Source organism: Artemia franciscana, chromosome 17, assembly GCF_032884065.1.
Source record: "Artemia franciscana chromosome 17, ASM3288406v1, whole genome shotgun sequence".
NCBI lineage: Eukaryota > Metazoa > Arthropoda > Branchiopoda > Anostraca > Artemiidae > Artemia > Artemia franciscana.
Genome location: NC_088879.1, coordinates 41,696,911 through 41,711,404, shown reverse-complemented (window position 1 = coordinate 41,711,404; position 14,494 = coordinate 41,696,911). Strand labels below are relative to the sequence as shown.

Genomic DNA, 14,494 nt, shown 5'->3' with positions numbered 1-14,494 from the left:
CCTCATCCCCCTCAAGATATCTCAGGAACAGTTTAGGATATTAAGTTGAAAATTTCAGGGCATGTTGAGGGGGATACTAAACTAACCAAAAGACACTATGTGCATCCAAGGTTTCCGAAGGTAATATCTTCAATATGCGTGGAATGGCTAAGTATATTAATTGAAACTTTCAGGACATATTGAGTATGATATAAAGTAAAATCCAAAGACACTATGCTCATCCAGGTTGTCAAGAAAGCGTATCTGTATATTTTAGGGACGGCTAAGGGTTTTAAGTTGCAGCTTTAGTGCATGTTGAGGGGGGTGTTGAATTAGATCAAAAGACAATATGTGTATCGACATTTTCAAAATTTTGTATCTGGAATATCGCAGAAACAGCTAAGGGGATTAAGTTTAAACTTTCAGTATGTGTTGAGACAAATAAATACGCTATGTGCTATCAGGTTGCTATGAGATGTAAAAAGGACTTATCTGCAATATTTCAGGAGCTTCTTAGAGTATTATATTGAAACTTTCAGTTAATGGTGAGCAGGGTACTGAATAAATCAAAAGACAGTATATGCCTCTAAGCCGTCAAAGGGCGCATCTGCAAAATCTAAGGAACCTTAATGGTATTTACTTGAAACTTTTTGGGCATGTTGAGTGGGATATGAACAAAGTTGAAGAATACTATGTGCATCTCTGTTGTCATAAGAGTGTCCTTGAAATATTTTAATAATGGACAAGGGTATTAGTTTAAAACTTTCATTGCATGTTCTGATAAATAAAATATACTGTGTGTTGTTGCATATCTGCAAGATCTCTGGAACAGCTAAGGATACTAAAGAGTATTCGAGTGCCTTAAAAGTATCCTTAAGTATACTAAGGTATATGAAAATGTCAGTCTACATTCGTTAGTACTTTTCAATAATATTGTCTATTATGCTGATTGTATCCTTTTTGTGATTTTATAAAAAATAAATGAAATAGATCGAAATAAAAATTGATTTTAGTAAAGCGCAAATGACATTCTCTTCTTTAGAAGCCTGAGGGGGTCCTTAGAAGTAAAGTTTGGTTAATCCTACTGAAAAATACCAAAACATGATGAAAATATAATACCTAAGTAAAACAGTTCAAAATAGGGATAAGTTTTACTGCTGATGATGAACACTGTATATGTGTTCGAAATATCCAGTTAAATAATTTTATATTTCACTGTCAATAAAAAGTTATCATCCCTATTTTGAATTGTTTTACTTTGGTCATGGAAAGGCAGTGTGGTCTTCGAAGTTATCTAAATATAATACCTATGAAACAAATTTGGGCTATACATTTGCACATTAGGGGCGGGTAACCTAACCTAAACCCCACCCCCTAATGTGCAAATATATAGCCTAAATTATATAATTCCAGTGTATTTTATCACCCGCCATCTGTTCTCCGCCGGCATTAAGCTGATTGTTTCCAAATACAGACAGATAAAACCGGTTTGTTCTGGAGTTTTACGCAGCTTAAACTTGAGTTTTGACGTTATAATACAGTAGTACCGCTTTGGAGGTGCTAGCTCTACTCCTGTTTGTTGTGTCTTTGATTTGGTTATTTATTGTAGTTTCTATTCGTTTTGGGTTTCATTTATTTATTGAAACTGATTTATGGTCGTAATCTTGAATTATTATTTGACTTGATTTCTTTTCTTTGTTCAATGTAGCTCTTTAATTTTCTTGGAAACAAATTAATCTTTGGAAAAGTTAATTTAAATTGATACAAGATAGGTCAATTCTTCTGTCATAGTCGTATGGTACGTTCACTTCACCTTCTACCCTGGTTCTAATGTTTCGAACCATAATCTTACATTTCCCCTGGGGAATTTTTCTTTTTGTCTGTAATACCAACAATACCACTACGCAAGGAAATAACAGAATAAGTGCAGGACCTAGGCAAAAAGGACAAAAAACTTGAACTAAGACTAAAAATACCTAATGAAACAAAGAGAAAACTCATAAACTAAAGAATCTAATCATGACAGGGAGAATATTTATCAATCATTTCTGTTTTCCAAATTTGTTTTTTCAAATGTGACTGCTTAAGCATATTTTGTTGTAATTTCTAATAAATTCTGCTTCGAATCTTCTCGAAAATGGAGAAACTTTTCCAACAATTTTTAATCCTTGCACAAACAATATTTCTTAGGTTAAATAAAGTTTACATTAAATAAAACTTAATATCATTCCCAAAAGATTCCATCTATGCTCTTTGACAACCTGCATACGGTTACATTCTTTTTATTTATTTTAATTGTAAGAGCAGAAGTAATAATAGTAGTATCTCCAAAAGTTTTAACTTAATACCCCCAGTCGTTCTCAATATATTGCTGAGATGTCTCAGTGGCAACCATAAACACAATGCCTTTTGATTTATTTTAAAGCCAATTGCATAATTATAGGGCTTGACATGCCTAATGTCACCTGGAAGATGCCTTCCATCTGGAAGATGCAGCTAGACGGCATAATAGTAAAATATTATACCGGCATGTTAATAAATTGAGAGGGAGTAGTCAATCCGGACTAGTCCCAGTTAAAGATAGGAATGGGGCCACAATTAGTGATAAGGAAAAAGTTAAAGAAAGATGGGCGGAACATTTTCAGAATGTGCTAAACCGAGATACAGCTGCAGGAAAAGACATACTACTACTACTACTAATAATAATAACTCACTGCAGCACCAAGCCGCCTGAGGCCAACACTGCTACGCACGCTCCTCCTACAACCTAATCTATTCAAGGCCTCCCTCTTTATACCCTCCCAAGAAGTTCCCATTTCCTTTAAATCTCTATTTATGACATCCTCCCAACCCAGACAAGGACGACCCGGTTTCCGTGTAGCCCCATACGGTTGGCCAAAAAGGACAATCTTCGGCGATCTGTCATCCTTCACCCACAGAACGTGGCCTAGCCATTTCAACCTTTCTTTCAGTATAGCCCTAGAAAGCGGGATTGAACCACATTTTTCATACAACCTACTGTTTGAGATATGGTCAGTCAGCCGGGTACCCAGAACAATCCATAGGCAATTTCTCTGGAAAACATCTAGTAAATTTGCATCTGCTTTTCGGAGCGTCCATGCTTCAGAGCCATATTTCAACACTGACATCACTGTAGCTTCCAATATTCTAATATCGGTTTGCAGACTTATCTTTCTATTCTTCTTAGCATTATAGGGAATATTACAGTTTCAATTAAACGAAAAAAACTGTACGCATGCAGCTTTCTATAAATGCTAAACATTCCCTATAAGTTTCGTCTTAATATCCTTAGTGTCATTAGTTACTGTAGTGGTAGCATTAAAAGTATACATATAGTTCCTTTTGGCTAGTTCAGAGTCCCCAAAACTTACCCTTAAAGGAATAAAATAATAATATAAGTTGCTCTTCAGATAATGCTTTGCTACCTTTTTAAAAGTCCACATGCTCATAGTTTGTTTTGATTTAGTTCGACATCCCCCTGAACATTCCTTAAAAGCTGAACCTTAATAACCGTAGCTTGCGCAGTTGTAATAGTTGTAGCAGCATTAGTAGCAGTATGCGCATAGTAGGCCTACCTTTGGTTTTTTCAACACCCCCTTCAACACACACTGAAATTTTCAGCTTAAAATATACCATGAACCGTTTCTAAAGCATTTCTAATGCGTCTGCTTGACAACCTGTGTGGGCATATGTGTTTCGAATTAGCCCCTACAGTTTCTATATATTCCAAATTTTTCGCCTCAATATCCTTAGTTTTAATAGTAGTAGTAGTAGTAGTAGTAGTAGTAGTAGCAGTAAAATTAATTGTAGTAGCCTAAGCTTTAGTAGGAGTAGTGGTGATCGAAGTAGTAATAACAGTGATAGTAGCAGTAGTATGAGTAGAAGCAGTAATATTAGGATGCAAATATTTTTTTTTTGGTTAGTTCAACATCCCTCACAACAAGCCCTATTAGTTTCAACTTCGCACACCAAACTGTTCCCAAGGTATTACTGTTACACCCTTTAGACAACCTGTGTAGAGGGGGTCAGTTCTTATTCAGTTTATCTTCTCCCTCAAAATTTCTAGAAAATTTCACCTCCGTGCCCTCAGGCATAATTGTAATAGTAGTCACAGTAGTGGTATTGCTATTACTAGTAATAGTATTGAATAGTGGTAGTACTACTAGCAGCAGTAGTATTAACTTATTGCCTTTTGGTATGAAGAACATCCCTCTCATCAAATCCTGGAAATTTCAAATTAATGCAATTAGCCATCGCTATTACATTGCCCATATGTATGTTCATATACTTCTTGAAATTTTCATCTCAATGCTCTTAGCCGTAAAAGCAGATGCAATAGAAGAAGCAGTAACAGGGTCATTACTAGCCAAAACGTTTTTTCGGAGGGAGGTGGGAGCAAGAGATTTTACCGACTGGCTGGTCATTTTTACCGACTGTTTTTGCAAATAATTAGCATAATGTCCGTTTCGAATACCACACGTGAAATCACTGCACGAGCTGGTAAAATCGCTGCATTTACTAACCGGGATTCATATCTTTATACCTATCATTTCACTATTCTAACGCTCTTTATTTAACCAAATGGAAAATTGTGGCACCATCTGTAAACTTACTGCAGGATTCGGTAAAACTGCTGCGTTTACCGGCCAAGTTCGAACTTTCTGTAGATGACATGTCATGACATGTAAAGACATTCTTGATCTTTATTTAACCGAACAAAGAAGTTTAGCGGCGTTGGAAAAATACTGGTGCTTCGCTTCACAATTTTACCGACATATTTTTTTTTTACCGAGTGACGAAAAGATTGGGGGGGGTCTCCCCCTCTCCCTCCCTCCCCCCATACATGACGGCCCTGAGTATTAGTAGTAGTAACAGTAGTAATAGTGTTCACATATTGCCTTTTGGCGAGATGATCTTCTCCTTTAAGTATTCGCTGAAAGCTTCAACATTCCAAACATACAAAGTTTCAACTCCCAATTCTTGAGACACGCTATTTTGACAATATACATGCACATAGTGTCTTGGTTTTAGTTCAAATTTCCCCTTAATACTGTAAATGGAGTAGTGTGGTGGTAGTAGTGGTGGTAGTTGTAGTAGTGTCGATAGCATGCAAATATTGCCTATTTGATAATCTTCCTTATTATTTACTGAACTTTCCAAATTAATATACTCAGTTATTCCTGCATTGCACCCTTTTGACAGTCCGTATGCACATAACGTATTTTGATTTAGTTTAGGAACCAGTACTCTTCTTGCAGCCATCGCTGCAAACATGGTACATTTATCTTTTTTAGGTAATTCTATCAAAGTAAAAAGAACCTTTTCTTTACCAGGTCTTATGAGGATCTTGTTCTTGATCTACGTCTTATACTTCCTTCTCTGTCAGGTTGTTTTATTAAATGTCAAGGAAAAGGAACCAGTACTCTTCTTGCAGCCACCGCTGCAAAGACGGTACTTCTGTCTGTTAGGTAATTCTAGCAAAAGAAAATGAACTTCATCTTTACCAGCTCTTATCGAGGTCTTGTTCTTCATTTATTTTTATTTATTTATTAATCGCACATACATGTATATATATATATATATATATATATATATATATATATATATGACATAGGCCCATGGGGAGACAAGCTCGAAAAACTTCTTGATCTACGTCTTATACTTTTGTCTATTTCACGTGGTCTTATCAAATGTAAAGAGAAAGAAACCGATACTCTTCTTTCGCGGGTTCTATAGAAGATAGGGTCTTTGATCTGTGTCTTGTACTAATGTCTCTTCCAGGTGATCTTATAAAATGTAAAGGAAAAGAAACAAGTACTCTTCTTGCAGCCACCGCTGCAAAGACGGTACTTCTGTATGTTAGGTAATTCTAGCAAAAGAAAATGAACTTCATCTTTACCAGCTCTTATCGAGATCTTGTTCTTGATCTACGTCTTATACTTTTGTCTATTTCACGTGGTCTTATCAAATGTAAAGAGAAGGAAACCGATACTCTTCTTTCGCGGCTTCTATAGAAGATAGGGTCCTTGATCTGTGTCTTATACTAATGTCTCTTCCAGGTGGTCTTATCAAATGTAAAGGAAAAGGAACCAATACTCTTCTTTCCCGGGTCTCATAGAGACCTTGTCCATGTGATTTCGTACGTTTATAGAGGAGAAGTGAGGCTCTTCCCCAGAGAAGTCCCGGATTTTTGCAGAGTTCTGAACACCCTGGGCATAAGAAATGCGCCTAAATTGGAAGATATATTGCCTTATGATGCTAATTCAAGTCCCTTGGTTGATAGTGAATATAAGCGGAAAAGCAGAAGTGTTTCCACGGTGAGGAGTTTATCGAGGCTTGTTTGCTTTTGAAACTAACAGTTGATTGTTTGATGCTTTTGCTTGATTTTAACCGAAAACGAACATAAATTAAGATAAATAATCATAGAAAGCATAGGTAGTGTGTACAAATATAGATGTATAAAAGCGCATATATGGTCTTTCTTCTGGTAAAAGATGTGATTATATAGCTTTTTGATGCTTATGAAGCGATTGGCTGTCTCAGAGAATTTCTTGGGCTATGCTGTCTCTCCATTTGCAAATAAAACGAATGAAATTACTAAGAAAGGTGATCACCTTCCGAATTGCTTTAAAGGACTTCTCACGGAGACGCTTGGTAAAAAACTTTAAGTGTGTCTTGTATCTAAAGTGGCATTTACCAAATTCAGTCTCATCTATGTGCTTGTTTATTTTCATAACTGTTTATTTCCCATGACTATTGCAAGTGATGTTCCGACCAAAAATGTAGAAACAATTACTGCCTGTGTTTTGTCAAAAATACTAAAAAAAAGGTGGGACTAAACAGGCAAAAAATCTGTCTAGTGTGAACAAAACGAATCAAATAGATACTTTATGATCGGAAATTTCTTGTTACTGATTCCAAATTCTGCTGTAATCATATGTCACTGAGACAAAAGCTCAGTTTTTTTCAGTAATTATGGAAATCTGAGTACAGTGTAAACAAATATGAGTTGTTTATGACTTCTCCAAAACCTTGCTAATAGCTAAAGTGGTTGTTCCTGTAAAATTGTTCTTTAAATATTGATATGTACAAATATATACTTTTTGGCATCCTGAAACTTAAACACAGGTGGTATTGATCATTTTAGTAATACTAGTTTTAGTTGTATTGCTTTTGTAGAATTTCTTCTTTCAAATTTTTTTTATAGATTGTTGCTTGATCTGATAAAAAGAAACACAAATAAATAACTAAAAATCGTTCTGAAAAGAGCGTAATAGAGCGATTGTCACTAGGAATCTTTTTAAGAACTCGCACAATACGATTCACTTCTATAAGAGGTGGCATACAAGGGTGAAGAGAAGTGACGTTAAATACCCACACCCATATTTTCTTGGTACTTGAACAAAAAATTCCTTGTACTTCAACACAATTTTTTTTAATTTTCCCTAAGGAAATGGACAACCCTAGTTGGTAAAAGCGATTAATTAGTCAGTAAAAAGTCTTCCTCCCTCCAAACATTTTGCCTAGTAATGACTCTGCCCTTGCCATTCTGCCAATGCCATGTCTCTGATCCAACCGTGCTTTTTCCATGCGTAAGTCCCAATGGGAATAGAAATCTGTTCACGTTGAAGTAATGAGTCTATTCCTAAGTAGCCCAAAACAATCCAATTTACCGGGTAACTATAATCTATTCTCAAATAGCCCAACATAACCCAATTTACTGAGCGACTATAATTTATTCCCAAATATCCCAAAATAACCCAATTGACTGGGGAACTATAATCTATTCCTAAACAGCCGACAATAACCCAGTTTACTGGGTAACTATAATCTATTCCCAAATAGCCCAAAATAACCCAATTTACTGGACAATTGGTTGGCAACTTATATTTCGAAACAAGATATAAAAAAAATGGAAAAAAGGGGTATTATCGATTCGTGAAACCCCAGAATGGGCCAAACATTTATTCTTTCTAATGCGACATGAAACAACTTTTAGGCTAAGTATATAATAACAACAAAACCAAGAATGCCAATGGCAATCATGTATCGAATCCTGGTGCAAAAGATTCGATTTTCTTACCCTGATCTGCTTCAAAATTTCGGGCCGTGTAGAAACTTCAATAAAACGTCAGTTCGGTCATAAGCTAAAATCGACTCCAACTGCAGACATCTTCGATATAACGACTCCATTCGGCAAAAATTTGCTTAAACTCTGACTCCACAGCCCTATTTTAAAGCTTCATTTAACTAAACTTTATAAGTTATTAAATTAAAAAAAACTAGCTTTTTTAACTGAAAGTAAGGAGCCACATTGAAACTTAAAACGAACAGAAATCACTCCGTATATGAAATGAGTTGTCCCCTCCGCAATCCCTCGCTCTTTACGCTAAAGTTTTTAATTGTTTTAAATAGTAGAATTGTGGCAAAGAGTCGAACTTTAGCGTAAAGAGCGAGGGATTCCGGAGGGGACGACTCATTTTATATATGGAGTGATTTCTGTTCGTTTTAAGTTTCAATGTCGCTCCTTACTTTCAGTTGAAAAACCTAGTTTTTTTTTTGTTTAATTTCTGGACGTTTTTGAATTAATGCATGTTTGATTTTGGCTCACATAAATTATTAAAATGAAATTTGGATATTAATTCTTGTTTTGGCTAAATGGCTTTGTCTTAGTTTTGATGAGACGATTTTGAGAAATAAGAGGTTGGAAGGAGGCCTAGTTGCCCTCCAATTTTTCGGCTACTTAAATGGCAACTAGAACTTTTAATTTTTAACGAACGTTTTTGTTAATAAAAAATTTACGTAACAAACTTTTATTTTCTTATAGTTTTATTATATATATGACGGGGTTTGTCCTCTCTTCAATACCTCCCTCTTTACACTAAATCTTAAGTTTTGTCCCAATTCTTTAAGAATGACCCCTGAATCAGAAAGGCCATAGAATAAATAATTGAAATTACTAAAAATACTTTAGCATAAAGAGCTAGATATTTATCTCCTCCTAAATACCTCGCTCTTTATGGTAAAGTATTTTAGAACCCCTCATATGCGTAATAATATCTGTTCGTTTTAAGTTTTAATGTTACTCCTTACTTCCAATTGAAAAACTTTTTCATGTTTATTTTTGCATTTTTTTTATAGTAATGCTAGAAAATCCTGTGCCCTTTTTATTGAATTTTTCTTCCCTCATGGCATATTTTTCCAAGGAAAGATCCTCCCACATAGCCTCCTCCCCTCAACCCCACCCCACAAACTAAAAAAATCCCCCTGAAAACGTATGTACACTTCCCAATAACCATTACTATATGTAAATAATGGTCAAAGTTTGTAACTTGCAGCCCCTCCCCCGGGGACTGTGGGGGAGTAAGTCATCCCCAAAGACATAGTTTTATGGTTTTCGACTATGTGGAACAAATGGCTATCTCAAAATTTTGATCCATTGACTTTGGGAAAAAAGGAGCGTGGGAGGGGGCCTAGGTGCCCTCCAATTTTTTTGGTCACTTAAAAAGGGCCCTAGAATTTTTCATTTCCATTAGAATGAGCCCTCTTGTGACATTCTAGGACAACTTGGTCGATACGATGCCCCCTGGGAAAAAGAAAAAAAAAACAAATAAACACGCACCCGTGATCTGTCTTCTGGCAAAAAAAATACGAAATTCCAAGGGTTCTCTGATACACTGAATGCGATGGTGTGATTTTCGTTAAGATTCTACGACTTTTAGGGGGTATTTTCCAAAATAAGGCAAATTTTCTCAGGCTCATAACTTTTGATGACAAAGACTAAATTTGATGAAACTTATATATTTAAAATCAGCATAAAAATCCGATTCTTTTGATGTATCTTTTAGCATCAAAATTCCGTTTTTTAGAGTTTCGTTTACTATTGAGCCGGGTCGCTCCTTACTACAGTTCGTTACCACGAACTGTTTGATAACCGACTCCAGACGTCTTCAATATACAACAATATGACACCCCCCACTACCCCCAGGATGAAGGTTCTAAGTTATGCCCTAGGGGCATATAAGGTTGTTATAGAACACATAGGCTCAGAAACTTCTAAAAGGGCTCATTTGGTTGGAAATTGAGAGAGTTACTGCCCCTGTTGATAGTCGAAAGTAATCGGAGGGTGAATGTCCCCTCCCACGCTCATCATTTCTCCAAATACTTTTGATCGAAATTTTGTATGTAGCCATTTCGTCCTCCCCCACAGCCCTCGGGACAAGGGTTGTAAGTTATGCCCTTGGGCGTATAAGGTTTTTACAGAAAGCGTTGTCGTAGAAACTTCAAAAAGGGCTCATTCAGTTGGAAATTGAGAGGACGAGTACATTTTTTACTAGTCAAAAGGGATCGGAGGGTAAATGCTCCCCCCGCCCATCATTTTCTAAAACACTTCCCATCGAAATTTTGAGATACCCATTTGTTCAACGTTGTTGAAAGGTACGGAAATTATGTATTTTGAGGATGACAAATCCCCTCGCTACCCTCAGGGCAAGGTTTTTAAGTTATGCCCTGGGAGTCGAATAAGATTTTTACAGAAAGTGTTGTCGTAGAAACTTCAAAAAGGCCACATTCGATTGGAAATTGAAACGGCTGGTGCCCTTTTTTAACAGTCAAAAGTGATTGGAGGGTAGCTACCCCCCCCCACACACACATCCATCGTATTGTTCCAAAATGCTTATAATGGAAATTTTGAGATAACAATTTTATTCGAAATAGTCTAAAGATCATATAACAAGGCTTTTGGGGTTGAAATCCACCCCCCGAGCCTGGGGTAAAGGTCGTAAATTATGGCCCGGGGGCATTTAAGGTTTTTACGGAAGGGATGGTTAGATTAACTTTAGAGGAGGTTTATTTGGTTGAAAATTGGAAGCTCTAGTTCTCTTTTAAGAGTCAAAAGTGATGGAGAACAGCAGCCCCCCCCCCCAACTGCCCCTCTTCACCAAACCAATCTAATTAAAATTTTGGCATATCAATTTTGCTCAAAATAGTCCAAAAAAGGTAACAACGCCTTTAGAGTTGACACAACCCCCCAGCGTCCTGGGGATAAGGTTGTGAGTCATTTCCTGGGGCATATAAGGTTTCTCTAAGATCGGTGGTTGTATAATTTTTAGTCGGGGCTGATTTGATTTGAAATTGGAAGTCATAGTCCCCTTTTTTAAGGGTCCAAAGTGATTTGAGAGTAACTAGTCCCCCTCCCCCACTCTCATCAGTTCCTTAAAGACGTTTCATCAAGATTTGGAGATTTTGAAATCGTCCATTGTAGTCGAAGGGTCCGAAAATTATTTCTTTGAGGAACATACTCCCGCTCCCACAGCTCTCAGGGCAAGGGTTGTAAGTTATGCCCCAGGGGCATATAAGGTTCTTATTGAAAGAGTGATCGTATATGTTTCGGAGGAGACTCATTGGATTGGTAATCTGAATTTCTAGAGCTCCTTTTTAGAGTCAAAGTGATCCGAGGGCAGCTACCCCCCCTCAACACGTCGTGTTTTCATGAAACATATCGAATATAAATTTTTGAAACAGTCATTTTATTCAAAATAGTCCAAAGATCATATACAAGTAGCCCATAACAATGCTTTTGGGGTTGATATAAACCATCAGAGCCTGGGGGCGAGTATTATATGTTATGCCATGGGGTATTTAATGTTTTTATGGAAGGGATGGTTGCTTAACTTTAGAAGAGCCTCGTTTGATTGAAAATTGGAATTTCTAGTTCCTTTTTAAGCGTTAAAAGTGATGGAGGGCATTTAGCCCCGCTCCTCCCTGACAATCTCTCTTTTGACCAAACGATTCAGATTGAAATTATGAGATAGTAATTTTGTTCAGAGTCCATAGAATATATGATAATGCCTGTAGGATCGACACAATCCCCCAGCGCCATGGGGATAGGGTTGTAAATTATATACCATGAGGGCATATAACATTTTTATGGGAATGGGCGGACATATAACTTCAGATGGGGCTCATTTTGATTTGAAATTGGATGTTACACTGCCCTTTTTAAGAGTCAAAGCGATTTGAGAATGACCAGCCCCCGTCCCCCCCTCCTTCACACTCATCATTTCCTTTAACACCTCCAATCATAATTTGGAGATAACAATTTTGTGTATTGTAGTTGAAGGGTCTGGAACTAGTGTCTGTGAGGAAGACGTCCCTCTAGAGCTCTCAGGGCAATGATTGTAGGTCACGACCTGTGGGCATGTATGGTTCTTATAGAAAGGTTGATCGTATATGCTTTGGAGGAGATTCATTGGATTGGTAATCAGAAGTTCTAGTACCATTTTTAAGAGTCAAGGTGATTAGAGCGCAAACTACACTCCCCCCCCCACACACACACAAACACACACAAAGTTTTCCCGAGATGCATCCAATAGATATTGAGACAGGACTCTTATTCAAAATAGTCCAAAGAGCATATAACAAGGCTTTTGAGGTTAATACAAACCACCCGAACCTAAGGGCGGGGCTTTTAAGTTATACCACTGGAGCATTTAAGGTTCTTATGGAAGGGATGCTTTTATGAAATTTAGAGGAGGCTCATTTGGTTGAAATTGGAAGTTCTAGCTCCCTTTTAAGAATCAATAGTGATGGAAGTCAACTAGCCCCCCCCCCCCCAATTACCCCGCTTTTCACCAAATGTATGGGATTGAAATTTTGCAATGGTAATTTGGTTTAAAATAGTGCAAAGAACATATAACAAAGCCTCCAGTGCTGGAACGACCCCCTAGAGCCCTGGGCAAGAACTATGCCCTGGGGGCATATAAGGTTCTTATAGAATGAATGATCGCATTACATTCAGAGGAATCTAATTTGATTTTAAATTGGAAGTCATAGTGCCCTTTTTAAGAGCCTTTGATTTGAAAACATCAATCTCTTTCAGGATTGTTGAAAAGCTCAGTAATTATGTGTTTGAGGATGTCAACCCCCCAGAGGCCTCAGGGCAAGGGCTGCAAATTATGCAATTTGTTCATTGTTTACATACGCATGCAAGTATTAAAAGGGCATATAAGTAATATCATAGGCAGCGCTTCTGTATCATCGCAAGTAATATCCTTGATATTTTAAAGGAGCTAATTTTGAGCTCTAGTACCCTTTTTAATAGACAAACGTGATTGGAGGGCAATCAGCCCTCCTCTTTAGCTCATAATTTTTCAAACACTTCCTATCAAAGTTTAAGATAGCTATTTTGTTCAGCATAGCTAAACGGTCTTGTAACTGTATCTCTAGGGCTATTGCGTTAGTCAATCCCCCGCAGTTATGCAATTGGCCCATTATGTTTAAAAACTAAATGTTGCCTTAAGATTAAATCAAAATGCACTATGTTAATGCTAATTGCCAATAAGGCATTTCAGCAGTATCTCAAGAACGATTGAGGGTATTATGCTCAAACTCTCGGGCTTACTTCTAATGCTACTTCTGTTCTCAAAATTTAACCAATCAAAGAGTGCAAGTGTATTAAAGTTGTCAAAGATCATAGGTAGATTTTTTCTGACTGGTATCAAGTTTTCTATTTCAGGTCAACTGGAGTAGCTATAAAACTAAAGTAAACACTACTATTTGTGTCCAGATTTTTAAAAGTTTATGTTGTTAAAAATTATTGAAAATTTTCTTCAGCATACAAATAGCAGGCCAAACTATAAATTCTCAGAGAAAAACCGAAAAGATTTAAACTCTTACTTTCTTTTAGAAAAAGACTTTTTGAAAAGACTGTGTCAATATAAAACGAACAGAAATTAATTAAAAGAACCTTTTGTACAAAATAAGTTTTTCTAAGAAAAATAAAGAACTTTATTAAACCAAAAGTGAGCAAAAATAAAATCAAATAATCTACCAAGCGTAAAACTACAAGTCAACCTCGATAAATAAATGAAACCCAAAACGAACAGAAATTGCAATAAATAACCGAGTCAAACTCAAAACGAGCAGAAATTAACAGGAGTTGGGCTCAAAACCCCTATGCCTTCCCAAGACTAGAACATAATTTGCACTTTACGGAAAAAAATTTAAATGTTTTCACTTTTATAACTTTAATAAATCAAATACTATTAACATTTTAATTAATAAATATCAGTATATTTATATTAAACTGAATATCCCTATGCCTTCCCAAGGCCAGAACATAATTTGCACTTTACTGAAAAAAGCAAATTTGAAATGTTTTCACTGTTGTAACTTTAATAAATTAAATACGATTAATATTTTAATTAATAAATATCTACTACTACTACTACTAATAATAATAACTCACTGCAGCACCAAGCCGCCTGAGGCCAATACAGCTACACACGCTCCTCCTCCAACCTAATCTGTTCAAGGCCTCCCTCTTTACACCCTCCCAGGAGGTTCCTATTTCCTTTCAATCTTTATTTATGACATCCTCCCAACCCAGACAAGGACGACCTGCTTTCCGTGTAGCCCCAGACGGTTGGCCAAAAAGGACAATCTTCGGCAATCTGTCATCCTTCATCCGCAGAACGTGGCCTAACCATATCAA

General features: G+C 36.7%; 1 protein-coding gene across 1 annotated transcript in view; it reads left to right on the top strand.

Annotated features, from left to right (window-relative positions):
• The window catches only part of LOC136038247 (uncharacterized), a 106,758-nt gene that overhangs the window by 28,111 nt on the left and 64,153 nt on the right, over window positions 1–14,494 (top strand). The window contains exon 3 of the mRNA XM_065721359.1: window positions 6,060–6,317. Within this exon, the coding sequence (XP_065577431.1) occupies window positions 6,060–6,317 (258 nt within the window). The remainder of the gene's footprint in view (window positions 1–6,059; window positions 6,318–14,494) is intronic.